General features: G+C 40.9%; 1 protein-coding gene across 1 annotated transcript in view; it reads right to left on the reverse strand.

Annotated features, from left to right (window-relative positions):
* Positions 1 to 20,616, reverse strand: part of pygl (phosphorylase, glycogen, liver) — a 125,812-nt gene that overhangs the window by 76,044 nt on the left and 29,152 nt on the right. The window contains exon 5 of the mRNA XM_087990212.1: positions 7,536 to 7,667. Coding sequence (XP_087846338.1) covers positions 7,536 to 7,667 — 132 coding nt within the window. The remainder of the gene's footprint in view (positions 1 to 7,535; positions 7,668 to 20,616) is intronic.

Below are 20,616 nucleotides of genomic sequence, written 5' to 3' on the forward strand. Positions count from 1 at the left end.
TATTTTTAAATGCTGTCTAACCAACTCCTCCGCTCTATTTATCCATTCCCTAAAATTTGGCACATAGTCGACATATGTGGTCTCTGAATTCTGCTTCACCAATTTTTCCTTAATTAATTTTAGTGGTTCTCCAACTTCATGCCCCAAAACTAATTCAAATGGACTGAATTTGGTCAATTCATTTGGTGCATCTCCATTAGAAAAAGTACAAACAGAATTTCTTTATCCCAATCATCTGGATAGTCTTGACTATCAGTGCTCAACATGGTCTTTAACATCTGATGCCACCTTTCCACCAGTCTCTGTGATTCTGGATGGTTTGCAGTGGATTTGAATTGTTTTATTCCCAAATTGTCCAAAACTTCCTTGAATAATTTTGAAGTAAAGTTTGAGCCTTGATCTGACTGTAATCTCTGTGGGTAGTCTGTTTCTCATGAAAAATTTGAATAACTCTTTTACAATCCTTTTAGCTGTGATATTGCATAAAGGAATAGCCTCTGAAAATCTAGTGGACACATCCATTATTGTTAACAAATACCAATTCCCACTTTTTGTTTTGGGTAGGGGTCGTACGTAATCAATTAAGATTCTAGTAAAAGATTCCTCAAATGTAGGAATGGGTCTCAAAGGAGCAGGTTTTAGTATTGCCTGCGGTTTACTAAATATCTGACATGTACGACATGTCTGGCAAAATTCAACTATATCCTTATGCAATCCCGGCCTGTCAAAACATTTTTGTATTTTAGCTTAAGTTTTTTTTACCCTTAAATGACCTCCTACTGGGAGTTTGTGCACTACCCGCAAAACCTCTTTTCAATAACCCACTGGTAATATGACTTCATGAACTTCTTCCCATTTCTCATCTGCCTGAATATGTCTCCATTTTCTAATTAAGACATCATTTATAAGATAATAGCACTCAGGGATATATTCAGATTCTTCTTTCGTGCATGATTTTTGATACAATTGCTTCAGTTTTACTCAGATTGCAACTCAGATATCTACATTGTCCTCTACCTGTTCCTGGTTTGTCTCAACAGATATGGTCTCTGATAGTTCAACTTCAACTTCCTTATCTGTATTCTTTGATTCCCCCTCCTGTTTCAACTGCTGACTTTGTGAATTTGTTACCACACAGTCAGGAAAAATCCCAGGGTATGCTTCCTGTAGTACCTCAGTTGCCTAATTTTCCACTGGCTTTTCAACCACAGTAGGCAGCTTGTCTACCTGTGACCCAGCTATATCATTAGCAAGGATAAATTGTACTCCTGGAGCTGAGAGTTCTTCCAGTGCTCCGACTACCACTTCTCCATTTTTCACTGGACACTCTAACCTCACTCCACATAATTTAGCAATTCTGGCCTCACCATGAATTCCACATGCTAGTACCTTTTCTGGTAATAGTTCTTCTGAGTTACAAACCTCTCATCTCTCACTGTCAAAGATTGGCATCATCCCGTATCTCTTAATACTGTGACCTTTTTACCTGCTGCTCCTGACTATGCAAGTAAACCTTACCTTTGCTGGTACAGAAGAACCTCGATTATCCGAATGAGATGGGTGGGCACTATTTTGTTCGGATAATTGATTTCCTGTGGGGCTCTGAGTTTTCTGTGAAGTCTGCTCCCCGTTCAGGAGACTAGGCAGCAGCACACCGCGTGCTATAGCTCAAATCCTCCAACCCTGGCAACATCCTTGTAAATCTTTTCTGAACCTTTTCAAGTTTTACAACATCTTTCTGATAGGAAGGAAAACCTTCAGACTTCGGAGCTTTACGGATTTTGGGATTTCGGATAAAGGGTTGTTTACCTGTACATCCTTCTCATTAAGTTGAGGCAATGCTTGGATATATTTAAACAGATCCCCACTAGGCCTTTGGCTACAATGTGTTTGTTCATCCTTATTACCTTCTTCACTAAGCTTACCTTCTATCTTTACCTCCATCCTTTGAAGCCAATTTTCCTAAGCGCCAATTTAAATGAAGTTCAAACTCTCTCTCTTTCTCCCTTTTCTCTCTTTCTTTCTCTCTTTCCTCTTTCTCCTTTTGTTCTGCTAAAGTGATTCTGTTCCTTTCTTTTTGGCCAACTTCTTTAGGGCAACTTGTTCTTTTTCTCTTTCCTCTGTTTTCAATTGTAATTCAAACTGTTTCATTTCTTTTTCTCTTTCTTTTTCTTTTTGCCTCTAACTCAAGCTGCTTAATTTTCAATTGGATTTTAACCATTTCCAAATATTCTGATGGCATTTCCAGCAAATTTAAATGCTGAGCTATTGCTGTAATTATCTCTTCTTTTCTCATGGATGACTGGAACTCCAACCCCAGCTTGTCTGCAGATTCCAGCAGCCTTGCCTTATTCACCTTTTCTAAAGTCCCCAAAGTCACTTCTTCCACCCCCAGAAAACTATTAATGACTGAAAGAGCCATTACTATATCTAATTACTATATCAAATACAAAACCCGGAATAAAAGAACTAATATCTACCACTCACTGCTTTTGAGTATAACAACCCTAATTCCAAATTGGAACTATAGAATAAATTCTACCAAGAACCCCCAATCTGTTGTGGACCAGGCCAGATCCCCTGAAAACATTTTGAGAGGGTAGCCCAGAACCTAACTTTTTCTTATTTCAAAGGCAGAGATAAAGTGGGCATTCCAGGACTGATGCAACTGGTCAAAACAATCGGCTTTAAGCAAAACTGAATTTATTTACACACTACAGTTGAAACATGAACAAAAGAAAACAGAATTTAGAATAACTTAATTATTTGAAAACCCAACCGACTCGAAATCGTAACTTAAGAAGGAGCTATTCCAATACCTGCAACATCACAAAAACACATCCCTTGTCAAAACGTAAATTCAAACTCAGGCTTTTACAGGCAGGAGAGATTGCAGAGAGAAGATTCAGGTAAGAAACATCTGTTGAAGCATGGAACCTTTTTTCATAGTAACAGCTTCTCTGTTACCAGCAGTTTCTGACTGACTACTAAAGCAAACCAAACTAGAAAAAAACCTGACCTGGGAGAACTGGTCACTCCCCTGCCATTATTTTAAGTAGCTATTTACGGACATATTGGCACCTCTGTCTTTACGACCCCTGTTCAAAACAAAAGGACAAAATAACCTTGTTGAAGGGACAGCATCACCACAGGTCCCCTTTAAATCTTTCCCCTCTCACCTTAAACCTATGTTCTGTAGTTTTGGACTCCTCTACCCTGGGGAAAAATCCTTGGATATTCACCTTATCTATGCTCCTCATGATTTTATAAAACTCTATAAGGTTACCCCTCAGTCTCCTATGCTCCGGGGGAAAAGTCCCAGTCTTTCCTTATAACCCAAACCTTCCAGTCCTGGTAACATGTTTATAAATTTTTTGCACCCTTGCCTGTTAAATAACATCCTTCTTGTAGCAGGGTGATCAAAATTGTATGCAGTATTCCAAATGTGGCCTTACCAATGTCTTGCACAGCCAAAACAAACTGTCCCAACTCATGTACTCAATGCTCTGATCAATGAAGGCAAGCGTGCCAATCACCTTCTATGCCACCTTGTCTATCTGTGGCACCACTTTCAAGGAACTATGAACCTGCACCCCCAGGTCTCTCTGATCAACAATAGGGCCCTACCATTAACTGTGCAAGTCCTGCCCTAGCTTCTCTTACCAAATTCAACACTTTGCATTTATCTGAATTAAACTCCATCTGCCATCCCTCGTGAACCTGCTCTTGTTAAAATGGTTGAGGGCTGAAATTCTGCTTGCCCTATTCAGTGGCCAATTTTTATTCTGGTCTCACTTGCTCGTGGTTTATATTTGGGACCATGACAATCAGGGTCAGAGTGTCTACCAGCCAGGGACATTTTACATTCCACCAAACCCATTCTGCTCCACTGGTGTTTCACCATTGTACTGCCACATCTAAGGACTACCAAACTAGAATGGGACTACCCCAAATTCCCAAAGGTTTGGGATCAGAGTGCAAAAGAAAAATCACAATCTGCCATCTTTGGAAAGAAAAGTCCCACTGTTTGGAATTTCTCAAAGCACAACTAGTGGCTATGGTGTTAACTTTATCCTTTAGGACTTAAGCAAGCTCAGTCAATTGTGCTGCTACCAAGCTATTCTTGGTAATGGGCATTGAATCCAGCCACCTAAAGTACATTTTGTGCCCTTGCTACTACCAGTGTTTCTTCCAGTTGGGATTCAACATATAGAAAAATTGATTCATTAACTAAGGAGGCTAGAGGCAGTAAAGTGGGTCCTTCATAATTTTTGAAATCAATGTTGAGGGCTCCCAAAGCAACATCCTCCTGACTGTCTAGCACTGTGCTGCCACCTCTGCTTATGGAACAGGACACACTCAGGATGCTGATGGTGGAATCTGAGGTATTGTCTGTAAAGTATGATTATGTTTATGCCAGTCTGTTGCTTGAGTAACTGGCACAACTCTCTCAATTTTGGTATGAACGCCAGATGTTAGCAAGCAAGATTTTGCAAGAGTGACAATGCTGGGTGTGTCACTGTAGCTTCAGCTAACTGGGTTACTGCCAACTGGTCTTTCTGGTTTCATTCCTTGATTTAGCCCCTGTAGCAATTTTTGGCACAATCACCTTCTTAGCCCAATTTTAGAGTCAACAACACTGCTGTATAACTTCAGTCAGATATAAACCGGACCCAATAATGTAAAGACAATTTTTTTTTGTATATGCAGATAGACTTATAGATCAATGGGAATAAAGCAAGGGAGTGATAAATTTTGGATGATTCTGCTTAAAAATTGTCACAAAGGACGAGTGATTTCTTTCTATGTTATCTAAATATTTGGACAGGCTTTTTTGCATCCTGAAGGTTGAGGTAGCCCATGAAGTAGTCTCCCTGTTTCAAGCAAAGCCCTGTTCAGGGTGACCTGCTAGGTTTCCTGCCTGTTTCTGAATACACTCAGCCAGGCCAAATTGAAACTGGGGGGGATGAAACAACTGTGAAATGAGAAATAATGAATTACTTAAGGCCCTCAACTGAGACAACAGTCGGAAGTTTCTCTCAGTTTTGCCTGCCTTTGCATCCCAAAAATAATAGATAAGTTGGCGCCAGGCGAACGTTGAGTGGGAAGGCCACAAGGGGAATTTTAAGGAACACACCTGGCTGCAAACCAAGAGACATGAGTGAGAACATATAAATTCTGGCTCTGGACCCAAGACTTTTAATTATTTTGAGAAATTAAATGCAATTTGAATGTATTCTGTCTGTTTTCAGTACAACTACAACAACATGCTTGGACAATGGATCTTGTAGCGTTAGCAGCACAACGTAGCATTGAAAGGATTGGAAAATAATGTAAGGAAATGGTTGAATTCTTTCTCCTAATTATTTCAGTTAGCATATTCAGTTAGTAAAATAAATTCCTACCTGATGTTGTTTTAACTAATAAGGAAGTCACAAAACTTTTTGTAAGTTCTGATTTAAAAAAACAGACATGGCTTAGGATCTAGAATATTAGGCAATCTGGGAAAGGTTTGGTGAAGCTAAAGTTCAGCTAATAGTTTGCAACATGGTTTCTCACAAAGCAAAAAAAGGTATAAAAATCTTTTAAAAGTAAGAATATGTATTTGAAAACTGAAGAAGGCTTGGGTACCCAATCTGCTCAACTAGTAATCTTGATCTGAAGTGTAACCCTTAATGTATATGTAAATATAATTAGATCTGATGGAAGATCATAAGAATTAGGAGCAAGAATAGGCCATTAATCCTGATCTGCCATTCAACATAGTCAGGGCTGATTAGCCTTCTACCTTTACCGAGCTTCTTATTTTTCTTATATGTCATATGCCCCTCAATATTCAGGATTCAATCTTTGTAAACCAGCAACCACCTTTCTGTAATGGCTATCAGATCGTATTTGTTTACTTCAATGTGTGCTGTAAACTTGTTTGCTTTGTTGTGAATGCTACATGTGTCCAAAGACAAAGTCTTTAATAGTCCAGCCTAAAATTAACCTTTGCAGGTTAATTTGAGAACAACATGTAACTTTAATTTAAATTTAGATTTTGTATATTAAGATGTGGAAAACATGGTTTGTAATTTTTCAGAATTTCATTGTAAGCTCAGAGCTGGGTTGCCAGAAGTCTGGAGGTTTGTTTACATGCATCTTAGTTTTACAACCTAAACTTGAAGAGTTGGGGTGGTCGATAGATCTTTGCATTAGTGAAACACAGAAATAGAACAATCCAGATTATCATTCAGTTTATGTGTCGGTGTGTCCCAGAGTGGAAGCAAGACAGCTGAACAGCTGAATTTGGGGAACTCATGTGTGTTTCCTCTAAGTTAAGCATAATTGTGAATTTAGTATGGAGTTTGTTTCAGGTGTCTTGGGGCCAGACATCAGATGAAGGGTAAAAGCATTTAGTGACTGAACAGAAATTTACAGTAAGGAAGCCAGTTACAACCGTGCTTGCCTGAATCTGAGTAAGAGGCTATAGTGTGCATGAATGTAGTGAATGTTCACTAAGATTTTGGGTGTTTTTAAGGAACTTACTGCAGTAAAAATGGATAATGTGTGGTTGAATCCCCCTTCTGAAGACTGTAATGAAGTATTTCTTATTGCCTACTTTAGCATAGTTCTTATTTTTATCATTGTTTAATAATAGTTTTAATATTAAAAGTACACTGGCATTCTCTTATGAATGTGTTCAGTAACTGAACTACACAATTTTAAAAAATACAAAGTTAAGATCTAACAAACCAGATTTTAATCTGGGATCTGAATTGTATCTAGTTAACATTCTCCCTTCCTGATGCACCGCAGGATCTGAGTGTGAATACACTTCATTAACTCCAAGCTCAAGTTCTATCAGCTGACGACATTTCAGATGCAATTGACGTGGATCATTCAATCAATTATACCCAAATGGTACAGTCCCAAATATCATCTGCACTGCCATCCCTAACACGTTACATAATTGAGTTTTGACTTTAGAAATATCATTCAACAATTACTTATATTAATAAGGTTAACTAGCTAAAATACACAATTAATACAATATTTGTATCTCTGTAATATTCATATAAATTTCTGCCCAATATAGAGAGAGAAAAATTTCTTCAAAATTCCTCAACCAATCAACTTGTTGTTTAGCTAACTTATGTCTCTCTTCTTCCATTCTAAAGTCTAACTGTCTCTGATTCTCTCTCAGACTACACCTTGTTTGGGCAATCAGGCCTTTCTGTGAATTTTCTTTTTTTTTCACTTCTTCAAACTCGAGTGTTTTTGTGTTCTCTTAAGTTTGTTCCTGCTTCTTCTCAAGTGTGTCCCTGCTCCCAAACCTCCAAGTAAGTGATAGGTTCCAAGTCTAGGTTTCAATTTAACCTCTTCCTTCTGCTCCTCCTTCCTCTCAAGGTATGCTTCTTGTCCTAGCTCTCTCTCCTGATAAGTGACAGTCCAATAGCCTGGAGTTACAACTTGTTAGAAGAAAGCTCTGTTTTGATTATGAATAATAAACTAAATTTGATTAGATAAATATCAAATAAAAGAAGTCATACCTCTGCATCAATCCACTTGACACCATCTTTGGTATGCAGTACATGGCCATAGAAGTAAACGGGCAGTACATATTCTGGACGAGCCTTTTCCCAAGGGTTACCATGTCGTAGCCAATCATCAGCTTCCTCCACCTTTAATCATACAGAATAAAACTCACATTTATTAGATTTGATTTATTATTGTCACATGTACTGAGATAGTGAAAAGTATTGTTTTGTGTGCTATCCAGACAAATCATAACTTACATAATTACATCAGGGTAAAATCATCATAAAAGATGTGAGGAGAAAATGTGCTGAGAACAGCTTGCAAACTGTCACTTGTTCATATATAAATAATCAATCACAGTCCATACAGATGCTGATTTACAGGTTTGGAAGCAAAGTGCAAACAATTTGAGAACAGATCAATTTTATCTGCACACTTCGGTTTTGTTATTGATGGATTTTTATGTTTTGGGTATTCAACTTTATACATGGTTTCCATAAATTATCCCAAGCCCACTGTGAAATGTTGTATTTTTTATTTGCATAAAATCGACATATTTACAAATCAGATTTTAACTATACCTCTTGTAGTGATGTGAGCTATGGCAAGATCTGTGGCAGAATCAAGTGAGGAGACCATGAGGCCAATCTTGACATCAAGATCACCTTGCTCCATTTCGTAAATAAAAAGAGGTCCCCAATTTATGAATGTCAGACCTACGAATGCTCATACTTATTAATGCGATCTCATAATTGTTTTTTATATTTAAAGACCCAACCTACAAACATTTCTGTATTTAAGAATAGCTGCTTCAAACTGTCCTGCGTTATGCCCTGACTTGCAAATGGCCTCCAGAAAGCATTCTGAGCAGATATATTAAGACACACCTCTGGAGCAGGTGGAAATTGAACTTAGGTCTTCTGGCCACAATTTTCACAAGCAGCATGGCAAGATTGACAATTGATAGCAGTTAATGCTTGTTTACCTCTTCATTGATAGCCCAGATCACCTCATTCATATTTTGTTTCCAATCTTCCCAAACTTGCCCAATAAACTAGCCATCAGGAAAACCGAACATGGAAACCAGAGCGGGTGCCTAGCAGATTCAGCTCACCGCTTTCTCCAAGCAACTACTGGCTACACAAACCTTTTCTTCACATGATTCGGAGATGCCGGTGTTGGACTGTACAAAGTTAAAAATCACACAACACCAGGTTATAGTCCAACAGAAGTGAAACTATCACTGTATTCTAACAGATGAAAGGCTTAACAGACAATCAATTCTTCAATGTATAATTTCAGTTACATCACACTGCAAATTTTTGCTATAAATTCTGTGTTACGATCAAGCCCTCCACAATCACCTGATGAAGGAGCGTCGCTCCGAAAGCTAGTGTGCTTCCAATTAAACCTGTTGGACTATAACCTGGTGTTGTGTGATTTTTAACTTTTCTTCACAGACATTCAGCAAACCCTCGCGACCATCCTAGCACCTCATCAATGCACTAGCAGTGGAACCTAGAAGTATAGACTTGCATATCAAGACTTAATGGGAACCAGTAGTGCCTGATGCATCAGAGAGTTACCACACAGGGACAGGCATCCAGCTACTGGCTTGGACCAGTACTGCTCACTTGCTCCCTCGGTATGTATTCTTTTGACACCTACCAGCATGCCCAAAGTATTCGCGTCTTGCCTTGCAGTGCTCGTTTGAACATTTACCCAACCAGGCAGCTGGTTGTGCTGTTCAGTAGTCCATGCCATCATAAGACAGTGTGCTATGTCACTGTCACACTTGTACCATGTGGTAGCAGCTTTTGCACCAAACAAAATGCATCTGCCCATCAAGCAGTCAGCTGTGTCTCAATGTTTTCAGGGAATACTCCACAGTGAAGTCTATGGGGATACCCATCAGTTGTGGGTGGGCCTACATGTTTAGTCTTTGGACCTATCACTGTCATCTACTAACGTAAAGCAAATAGAAATAGCACCACGAGGAATAAAATGGTCACCACTACACTCGGTATGGGCGATGTAAGTGAACCAATGAGTAAGGGAGATGACTGAAGTTACCACTGGTTATTGGACTCCGAGGGGAAGAAAAGATCGATTCACTGATTGCGACACAGATATGCAGGATGCCTACTTCATGGCCATCTGATCTTTGATCCTGTGTGTTTATCTCCCTGGCTAGGGAACTCACTGACAGCTACACTCCTAAGCTCACAGATAGCTGAACAGTGGGGAATGTTGAATGGGGTGTGCCTAAGGTGCTGAAATGTCCCAATGCCATGTACATGTAATGTTCCCCACTTTTCTAACACGATGTAGTCGGTGCTCAGTCAACATGCTCATTTATTGCACCTTATTAGTGCTCAATAAGTAGTGCCTGAGGGTGCAATGAAGTCCTTGGGTTCTACAACCCCATAAGAAACAAACACATATGATGCATTTCTCAACTGTTTACAGAAGTTTTACTAATGTGGCTGCAATCTTCCTCTCCCTCCTGTTGCATTGTATTGAGCTCTCTGTCCACAGATGGGGTGGAGAGAATGTGGATTAGTGGTGCTGGAAGAGCACAGCAGTTCAGGCAGCATCCAAGGAGCTTCGAAATCGATGTTTCGGGCAAAAGCCCTTCATCAGGAAGAATGTGTTGACTCTAGAGTTTTGGTCGTTCAACCCTGGGGGAATTTGTATCTGGATGACCTACATATGCCAAGAGTCCTCTTGCCAGAGGCAAGCTGATTCTCCTTGGTCTGAACTTCCAAAGGTTGGAGCACAGACAGGTAGGATTAAGATGGAGAATTATCACCTCTGCACTGCCCTTAATGGAAACTGCTGATGGGCCTGTTTGTGGCTCCTTCTCTGGCTAGGTGTTTCTTAGGACAGTCTACTTCCATGTGAGATTGGGGCATCTGGATTGGGTCAAGATTTCCTGCCCTGACCTACACTGTTAAGGACCCAAAGGCTGGGATGGTGTACAGGTCTTGCATTTCTGCAACATTCCATGAGGGTGCTGGACCTAGCTCTCCATGTCAGCCACCAACCTGTCCATGGAGGTAGATATGCTGTTGCAAGATTTGCTGTATGGCTGCAGCTTTTGGGCAATTAGGACCATTGCATCTCAAATGCCTAATGCAATTCCTGATCTGCCTTGTGCATGTGGATGAAGTCCCTCAGTGGTGAGACTACAGACCTCTCCTTCCAGGGACTAGTAATTGTTTGGTGTCCAGCAGTCCACTTAGTGCTAGTTGCTTGGTCTGTTTTTTTCTCTCTAGGAGAAAGTGAGGACTGGAGATCAGAGTCAAGAAGAGTGGAGCTGGAAAAGCACAGTTGGTCAGGTCACCCTTTCGAGCGTAACCTCCTTATCAGGAATGTAGCTGTCAAGGGGGCTGAGAGATAAATGGGAGGCTGGTGGGGCTGGGGGATAGGTAGCTGGGAATGTGGTAGGTGATGGTAAGTAAAAGTGGGGGTGATAGCTTGGACCAGAGGGTGGAACAGATAGGTGGGAAGGAAGATGGACAGGTAAGATGGTGTTTTTTTCTCTCTCTCTCATCTACTGTACTGTCATTGTATGGTGCTCACCAATCTGTGATATCACACTGTGCCTATCGAGCTCACAGACGTGTCAGTATAGAAGGTATTGGGGTGGATGAGGTAGCCTTCCTGTTGCTTCCTTTGGAGCCTAAATGCTCCTCAGCAGCATTCCCCCTAATTTTCTTTCTGGCTGCACAGGCTTCCAAGGTTGGTGTGTGGCATTGACTTCCGAAACCACAAGAAGTTTGGCACACCGTCGACTGCCTTGTGCGTAACCTTGGAGTGGCTACGCATGAAGATGGTTGCACTCATAAGACAGAAAAGGTGTAAGGCATTGTGGCCAGTGGTTAGAAGTGGAGTTCAATGCATGACAGTGATTGCCTGGTTAATGTCACTGTTGTAGTGAAGCAAGAAGTGGTACTCACTCCGTTGCCAGGACAGTGATGACTATGCAACCCTGCAGGACAGGTCCTAGTCTTGAACTGCGTGGGCATAAATTCTGTCCTCATAGACGGTGGAGACATGGACACAGGGCTTCCCTACCCCAGGCATATAGTATTAATCTGCACTGTTATATGATGTCTTCTCCTGTAATAAAATAAAGAGGACACAGGAGTAAGATGCAAGTTGATAGTACAACTCTTAGTGCTGGTGCATAGGGGAATGGTGTGAGTTGTTCTAGTGAAGTGAGGAGACAATGAAGAGAGGATGCAGGGTTAGTTGTGTGAGTATGGACTATAATGAATGTGAATGAGGGAAGGTGTTGCATGGAATAGAAGGTGTCACAGCATGAGCAGATAGATTAAGAGTGAAGTAATAGAAAATAGAGTATGACACAGTTTGAAGCAGCAGAGAGCCATTGACTTTCTTTTGGCAATGCAGATGGCCTGCAACACCTTTGAGATGGCACTGACCCAGGTGGCAAGGTCCAAGTTAGCTGACACCAACTGGGATGTTGCAGGTCTTCTCTGATGGTCCCCCAGGAAAAAAAAATCTATTCATTGACACCACACTGTTGATCAGGTTCCCATTGGAAAAATGCAATGCTAACTTTCCCTTTTCAGTCATCTCTTCTCACAGATACCAAAAGCAAGCAAGACATCTGCCAATTGTCTGCCCTACTTCAGGTGAGCAGTTCAGTGGACTTTCAAAAGTTTTGATTTTATTGTCAGGTGTATTTTACAATAAGAATACAAATGCAGTGAAAAGCTTTCATTTGTCACCTCAAAATGGTGCCATTTTGAATAATTTATGAATAAAGAATAAAAAAGAAAAATATAGCTTGGAGAGTCCATCAGGCCTGAGCCAACTCATTACCATGAATGACACCTGTGCTGCCATCCCTCTGCCTTGACTTTGCTGGTGCCAGCACTAGACCCAAACAACAACAAAAGTCACCAATCCTCAGGTGCCATCTATTGCCTCTGGGCCTACCTCGCCTCTGACGATGTAGCAGCCGCTGATTCCAGGTCCTGTGCTTGCTCCAGGAAAGTAAGTAGGGACTTACTGTCCTCTGCGCTGGGTCCACTTGAGGTCCACGTGCTGGCCTTTTGCTGCTGCTAATGCCATCCAAACTCAGGACAAGGTAGATAAGTAAAAGTAAAAGATGAAAAAAAAAGAAAAGCTGTCAGAGAGGACGAGCTCTGGCATAGGAACCCTACACAGTTGCCATTATGGTCTGGGAAAGGTGGTATGAATGCAAGGAATGCTGGTCTTAGGGCTGATACCTGCTGAGTGTTGAATTCGTCCTAGACCAGTATGTGGTAAGATGTGGCAGATATTGGACATGAGAGACACCATTGAGGTAGGGTTGGCGATTATTGCAGCGAGTTTGGTAAGATAAAGTGAGAGAACTCGCTAGGTCTCGTGGTGAGATACTGCAAATCCCCGGCAACTCACAAGTAGTCAAAAAGTGTAAGACTCAGCTTTCTGTTTTTAACATTGTTATCCACAACCAGTCACACAATACCAGTATAAGAAAAGCAGCTAAGCTTTATTTGTTTAAGTCCACCATACCAAAAAAAAGAACAATACCATTAAGAACACAAGAAATAGGAGCACAAAACTATACAGTCCATGGGCCTGCTGATGATTAAAAACATAGAAAACAGTAGCAGGACAAGGCCATTCAGCCTTTAAGCCCCATTTGACACTAAATGAATTCATGGCTGATCTTCTACCTCAACATAATTTTTACATATCTTTTGATGTTTTAGTTTTGTAGAAATCAATCAACCTCATGCCTAGATATACTCAAAGACTGAGATTCCACAGCTGTCTGGATAGAGAATTGGAAAGATTCTATGAGTAAAGAAATTCCTCCTCATCTCAGTCTGAAGTGGTCTGCTCGTCATCCTTAGATTGTGTCCCCTAGTTCTACATAATCCTACCAGGGAGGAATTAAAACAAATCACAGTATTCCAGGTATAGCTGCACCAACACTCGATATAACTGCAGTAAAACATCTTCTTTGTTCAAATTCTCTTGTAATAGAGGCAAATAAACAATTTACGTTTTTAATTGCTGGCTACCTGCAAGCAAGGAGATGATACTACATCTCTATAACCATTGGTCAGACCACATTTGGAGTACTGTGTTCAGTTCTGGGCACTTAATTTAAGGAAAGATGTCAAAGCCCTGGAAAAAGTGCAAAGAAGATTAACTCAAATGATACCAGGAATGAGGGATTTTAGATTAGGAAAAATTAGAGAAATTGGGCTTATTCTCCTTGGAGTAGAGAAGATTAAGAGATTACTTATTGAGACATTCAAAATTATGAACAATTTTGACAAGGAAAAGAGGGATTTTCTTTTCCACTAGTTGCTATTTCAGGCAACTGGGAGTCACAACTTCAAAACTGTCAGCAAGACGGCTAGGAGTGAGACAAGCGAAACTTGTTTACTCAAGAGAGTTGTTGGGAGTCAAAATGGGAGTGGTGGAGATTTTAAAAGAGAGCTGGACATACATTTAAAAGAGATGAGTTTACAGAGGTAGGGCTGGAGAATGGGACTAGCTGGGTTGTTCTTTTGGGAGCTGGTACACGATGGGTCAAATGTTAACTATTCTATGTTAGCTTTCTTTGGCTCATGAACAAAAGCATCCAGGTCACTTTGAAATTCAACACTGCACAGTCTCTTGCCATTTAAGAAGTTTCTGTATTTTGTTTTTCCCACCAAAGTGGACAATCTCATGTTTCTCAGTGGTCTACTCAATCTGCCAAATCCTTGCCCACTCACTCAACCTCTCCAAATCCCCTTGATGGATCTTTGCATTCTTCTTACAACTCATGTTTGCAAATTGAAAATGTTACATATAATCCCCACATTCAAATCATATGAAACAGATTGTGAATAGCGTGTATCCTACTAGTCACAGGCTGCCAACCTGGGAATGCCTCATTTATTCCTACTAGACTGAAAGCTGGAATAAGTGAGTTGTCTTATGTGGAAAGGCAGACTAAATGAAACTTGATTCCATAGACTTTAGAAGAGTAAGGGGTGATTTTATTTAAGTATGTAAGATCCTGAATGGTCTTGACAAGGTGGATGGGGAAAGGATGTTTTCTCATGTGAATGATTCCAGAACTAGGGGCCACTGTTTAAATATAGTGCATGCCCTTTTGGGACAAATATGAGGAGACATTTTTTTTCTATCAGAGGGTTGTGCAACTTTGGAACTCTGCCTCAGAAAATGGTGGAGGTAGGATCATTGAATGTTTTTAAGGCAGAGATAACTAGATTCTTGTTGAGTCAGAGAATCAAAGGTTACAAGGGGTAGATAGGAATATGATATTGTAAAAACTGACAGATGTGCAATGATCCTACTGAATGGCAAGGGGCTGAACAGAGTACTTCTGCTCCCAAATCATATTTATGTGCACTGTATGTATGCAAAATCTGTTTACTGTCTATTAACCTAGTTCTTGTTTCATGGTGGTTTATTCCCTATAATCCCATGCATTTTGATTTCATTTATTAACCTCTTTTATAGGATCTTAAAGCTTTCTGAAAATCTAAATATTACACATCCACTGCTTCTCCCTATTCTGCTAGTTATCCTCAAAAACTCCAACAAGCTTTGTTAAACTTAATTTTTCATTCATAAATCAAAATTAATTATGCCCAATCCTACCATTATTTGCTAAGTGTCCTATTATCACATCCTTTATTATAGATTCTAACATTTTCCCAGAAGTGATGCTAAGCTCACAAGTTCCCAGTTTTCTCTCCCCACTCCTTGCTTGAAAGTGGCATTACATTTTCTATTTTCCATCTGCATGTATTATTCTGGTATGTATAGAACGTTTGAAGATGATCACCAACACATCTGCGAACTCTTACGCCATATTTCTCAACATGCTGTTATGTAAGGGTAAAATAATTTATCTACTTTAGCTCTCATTTTTCCTCACGAACATTAATTTCTCGCAGTGCCTCATTTTCAGTCTTGAAATTTCCATTATTTCTGGAGTATTTTAATATTTTCTTTTGAGAACACAGATACAAAGTATTGAGGGCGGCACAGTGGTTAGCACTGCTGCCTCACAGCGCCAGAGACCCGGGTTCAATTCCCACCTCAGGTGACTTACTGTGTGGAGTTTGCACATTCTCCCCGTGTCTGCGTGGGTTTCCTCTGGGTGCTCCGGTTTCCTCCCACTGTCCAAAAACGTGCAGGTTAGGTGAATTGGCCATGCTAAATTGCCCGTAGTGTTAGGTGAAGAGGTAAACGTAGTGGAATGGGTCTGGGTGGGTTGGGCTTCGGAGGGTCGGTGTGGACTGGTTGGGCCAAAGGGCCTGTTTCCACACTGTAAGTAATCTAATCTAGTTGCTTTGTCAGTTCCTTATTCATCATTATAAATTCTCTTGACTTCACTTGCAATAGATTCAGGTTGGTTTTGCTGATCTTTTTCCTTTTACTTTCCTGTGTAAGCTTTTGCGTCCATGATCATGTTTTCAACTGACAGTAATAGAGTCAGTGAGATGTACAGCAGGGAAACAGACCCTTCAGTTCAACTCATCCATGATGACCAGATATCCCAAACCAATCTGGTCCCACCTGCCAGCACCCAGCCCATATCCCTCCAAACCATTCTTATTCATATACCCATCCAAATGCCTTTTAAATGTTGCAATTGTACCAGCCTCCACCACTTCCTCTGGCAGCTCATTCCATACATGTTCCACCTTCTGTGTGAAATAGTTGCCCCTAAGGTCTCTTTTCTGTCTTTCCCCTCTCTCCTAAACCTATGCCCTCGTATTCTGGACTCCTCAACCCAAGGGAAAAGACTTTGTCTATTTTTCCTATCCATGCCCCTCATAATTTTGTAAACCTCTATAAGGTCACCCCTCAACCTCTGACGCTCCAAGGGAAACAGCCCCAGCCTGTTCAGCCTCTCCCTATTGCACAAATCCTCTAACCCTGGCAACATCCTTGGAAATCCTTTCTGAACCCTTTCAAGTTTCACAACATCTTTCCGACAGGAAGGAGACCAGAATTGCACACAATATTCCAACAGTGGCCTAACCAATGTCCTGTACGGCCGCAACATGACCTCCCAACTCCTGTACTCAATACTTTGACCAATAAAAGAAACCATACAAAACGCCTTCTTCACTATCCTATCTACCTGCAACTCCATTTTCAAGGAGTTATGAACCTGCACTCCAAGGTCTCATTGTTCAGCTACACTCCCTAGGACCTTACCATTAAGTATATAAGTCCTGCTAAGATTTGCTTTCCCAAAATGCAGCACCTCGCAGTTATCTGAATTAAATTCCATCTGCCACTTCTCAACCCATTGGCCCATCTGGTCAAGATCCTCTTGTAATCTGAGGTAACCTTCTTCGCTGTCCACTACACCTCTAATTTTGGTGTCATCTGCAAACTTACTAACTGGACCTCTTAAGCTTACATCCAAATCATTTATGTAAATGACAAAAAGTAGTGGACCCAACACCGATCCCTTGTGGCACTCCACTGGTCACAGGCCTCCAGTCTGAAAAACAACCCTCCACGACCAGCTTCTGTTTTCTACCTTTGAGCAAGTTCTGTAACCAAAATGGCTAGTTCTCCCTGTATTCCGTGAGATCTAACCTTGGTAACCAGTCTCCCATGGAGAACCTTGTCGAATGCCTTTCTGAAGTCCATATAGATCACATCTACCGCTCTGCCCTCATCAATCCTCTTTGTTACTTCTTCAAAAAACTCAATCAAGTTTGTGAGACATGATTTCCCATGCACAAAGCCATGCTGACTATCCCTAAACAGTCCTTGCCTTTCCAAATACATAGACATCCTGTCCATCAGGATTCCCTCCAACAACTTGCCCACCACCGACGTCAGGCTCACTGGTCTATAGTTCCCTGGCTTGTTCTTACCACCTTTCTTAAACAATGGCACCACGTTAGCCAACCCCTAATCTTCCGGCACCTCACCTGTGACTATTGATACAAATATCTCAGCAAGAGGCCCAGCAATCACTTCCCTAGCTTCCCACAGAGTTCTAGGGAACACTTGATCAGGTCCTGGGGATTTATCCACTTTTATGCGTTTCAAGACATCCAGCACTTCCTCCTCTGTAATATGGACATTTTGCAAGGTGTCACCAGCTATTTCCCTACATTCTATATCTTCCATATCCTTTTCCACAGTAAATACTGATGCAAAATACTCGTTCAATATCTCCCCCATTTTCTGCGACTCCACACAAAGGCCGCCTTGCTGATCTTTGAGGGGCCCTATTCTTTCCCTAGTTACCCTTTTGTCCTTAACGTATTTGTAAAAACCCTTTGGATTCTCCTTAATTCTATTTGCCAAAGCTATCTCATGTTCCCTTTTTGCCCTCCTGATTTCCCTCTTAAGTATACTTCTACTGCCTTTATACGCTTCTAAGGATTCACTCAATCTATCCTGTCTATACCTTATATATGCTTCCTTCTTTTTCTGAACCATACTCTCAATTTCTTTAGTCATCCAGCATTCCCTATACCTACCAGCCTTTCTTTTCACCCCAACAGGAATATACTTTCTCTGGACTCTTGTTATCTCATTCCTGAAGGCTTCTCATTTTCCAGCTGTCCCTTTACCTGCGAACATCTGCCCCCAGTCAGCTTTTGAAAGTTCTTGCCTAATACTGTCAAAATTAGCCTTTCTCCAATTTAGAACTTCAACTTTTAGATCTGGTCTATCCTTTTCCATCATTATTTTAAATGTAATGGAATTATGGTCGCTGGCCCCAAAGTGCTCCCCCACTGATACCTCAGTCACCTGTCCTGCCTTATCTCCCAAGAGTAGGTCATGTTTTGCACCTTCTCTAGTAGGTACATTCACATACTGAATCAGAAAGTTTTCTTGTACGCACTTAACAAATTCCTTTCCATCTAAACCCTCAACACTATGGCAGTCCCAGTCCATGTTTGGAAAGTTAAAATCCCCTACCATAACCACCCTATTACTCTTACAGATAGCTGAGATCTCCTTACAAGTTTGTTTCTCAATTTCCCTTTGACTATTCAGGGGTCTATAATACAATCCCATTAAGGTGATCATCCCTTTCTTATTTCTCGGTTCCACCCAAATAACTTCCCTGGATGTATTTCCAGGAATATCCTCCCTCAGCACAGCTGTAATGCTATCCCTTATCAAAAATGCCCACCCCCCTCCTCTCTTGCCTCCCTTTCTATCCTTCCTGTAGCATTTGTATCCTGGAACATTAAGCTGCCAGTCCTGCCCATCCCTGAGCCATGCTTCTGTAATTGCCATGATATCCCATTCCCAAACCATGCCCTGAGTTCATCTGCCTTCCCCATTAGGCCCCTTGCATTGAAATAAATGCAGTTTAATTTATTAGTCCAACTTGTCCCTGTCTGCTCTGACTGTTTGACTCTCTTCTGTTCTCAACTGTAAAAGTCTCAGATTGATCACTTTCCTCACCACCCCCCACCTTACTAGCTTAAATCCTCCCGAGCAGCTCTAGCAAAATCTCCCTGCCAGTATATTCGTTCCCTTCCAATTCAGGTGCAATCCGTACTTCTTGTACAGGTCACTCCTACCCCAAAAGAGATTCCATTGATCCAAAAATGTGAATCCTTCTCCCATACACCAGCTCCTCGGCCATGCATTCATCTGCTCTATCCTCCTATTCCAGCCCTCACTAGCTGGTAGCAGTGAGAGTAATCCAGATATTACTACCCTTGAGGACCTCCTCTTTAAATTCCTGCCTAACTCTCTGTAATCACCCTTCAGAATCTCAACATTTTCTCTTCCTATGTCGTTGGTTCCAATGTGGACAATGACCTCTTGCTGGCCCCTCTCCCTCTTGAGAACATTCTGCACCCTCTCTGAGACATCCTTGATCCTGGTACCAGGGAAACAACACACCATTCTGATTTTTCACTGCTGGCCACAGAAACGTCTGTCTGTACCTCGGACTAGAGAATCCCCTAACACAATTGATCTCTTGGAACCCGACGTACCCCTCATTGCATTGGAGTCTGGCTCAATACCAGAAACTTGGCTGTTTGTGCTACGTTCCCCTGAGAATCCATCACCCCCTACATTTTCCAAAACAGCATACTTGTTTGAAATGGGTATAGCCACAGAACACATCTGCACTAGGTGCCTACCTCTCTTACTTTTCCTGGAGTTAACCCATCTATGTGACTGTATCTGAGACTTTCCCCCCCCCGCCTTCCTATAACAGCCATCAATCACATACTGTTGCTGTTGCAAATTCCTCATTGTTTCTAACTGTCTCTCCATATTCTATTTTCCTTTTCTTAATTATTGTTGTCCTCCTTCGCAGAATTCCAAAATGCTCCCAGTCATCTGATTTACCATTTTTGTTTAGCAACTTCATAGGTGTCTTCCGTTAATCTAACACAATCGTTGATTTCTTTATTTAGCCATAGTTGGTACATTCTTCTTGTTGATCTTTTGTGCATTAAATGAAAGCATTTTTCTTCTAAACTATATATTGGTTCTTTAAAAGTCAGATATTTCTTGTCTACCATCATACCTTTTAATGTAGTTTCCAAATTCACCACGGCTGACTTTGGGCTTTAACACTACATACCCATTCGTTCTCCATATTCCTTGTTTATCTAGAGAGTAAAAATCTGACTTTCTCAGCATTAACTATATTCAATGAGGGGACATCCACAATTCTACAGAAATAGAGAATTCCAAAGATTCACAGCCCTGAGCCAGGCTATTTATTTTAATATAAATTAACATAAAACATGTAACAACTTAATATCACAAATCTGACGAGCCTCAAGTAAAGGATTAAAGTAACTGTCAACTAGCAGCAATTCGTACTAAATGATTTTTAGGCTGTGCAAGAAACAAAATGTCTGTTAGGTATCACAAGAGACTTTATTAGATGCATAATGGACATAACTATTCCAAAAACCACAACCATGCATTCAATTGTCTGCTTTATCATGAGTATTTTTGCACCACTTTTTCTTCTATTTTAAGTCTGACAGCAGAGATGACGCAGACCTTATAGCATTCCCTGGAGAAATCTAATATTAAGCATTCCAGTTACCTTGG

Source organism: Chiloscyllium plagiosum, unplaced genomic scaffold (assembly GCF_037043375.1).
Source record: "Chiloscyllium plagiosum isolate Xiang-an unplaced genomic scaffold, Cpla_swu_hap1 HiC_scaffold_8, whole genome shotgun sequence".
Lineage (NCBI taxonomy): Eukaryota > Metazoa > Chordata > Chondrichthyes > Orectolobiformes > Hemiscylliidae > Chiloscyllium > Chiloscyllium plagiosum.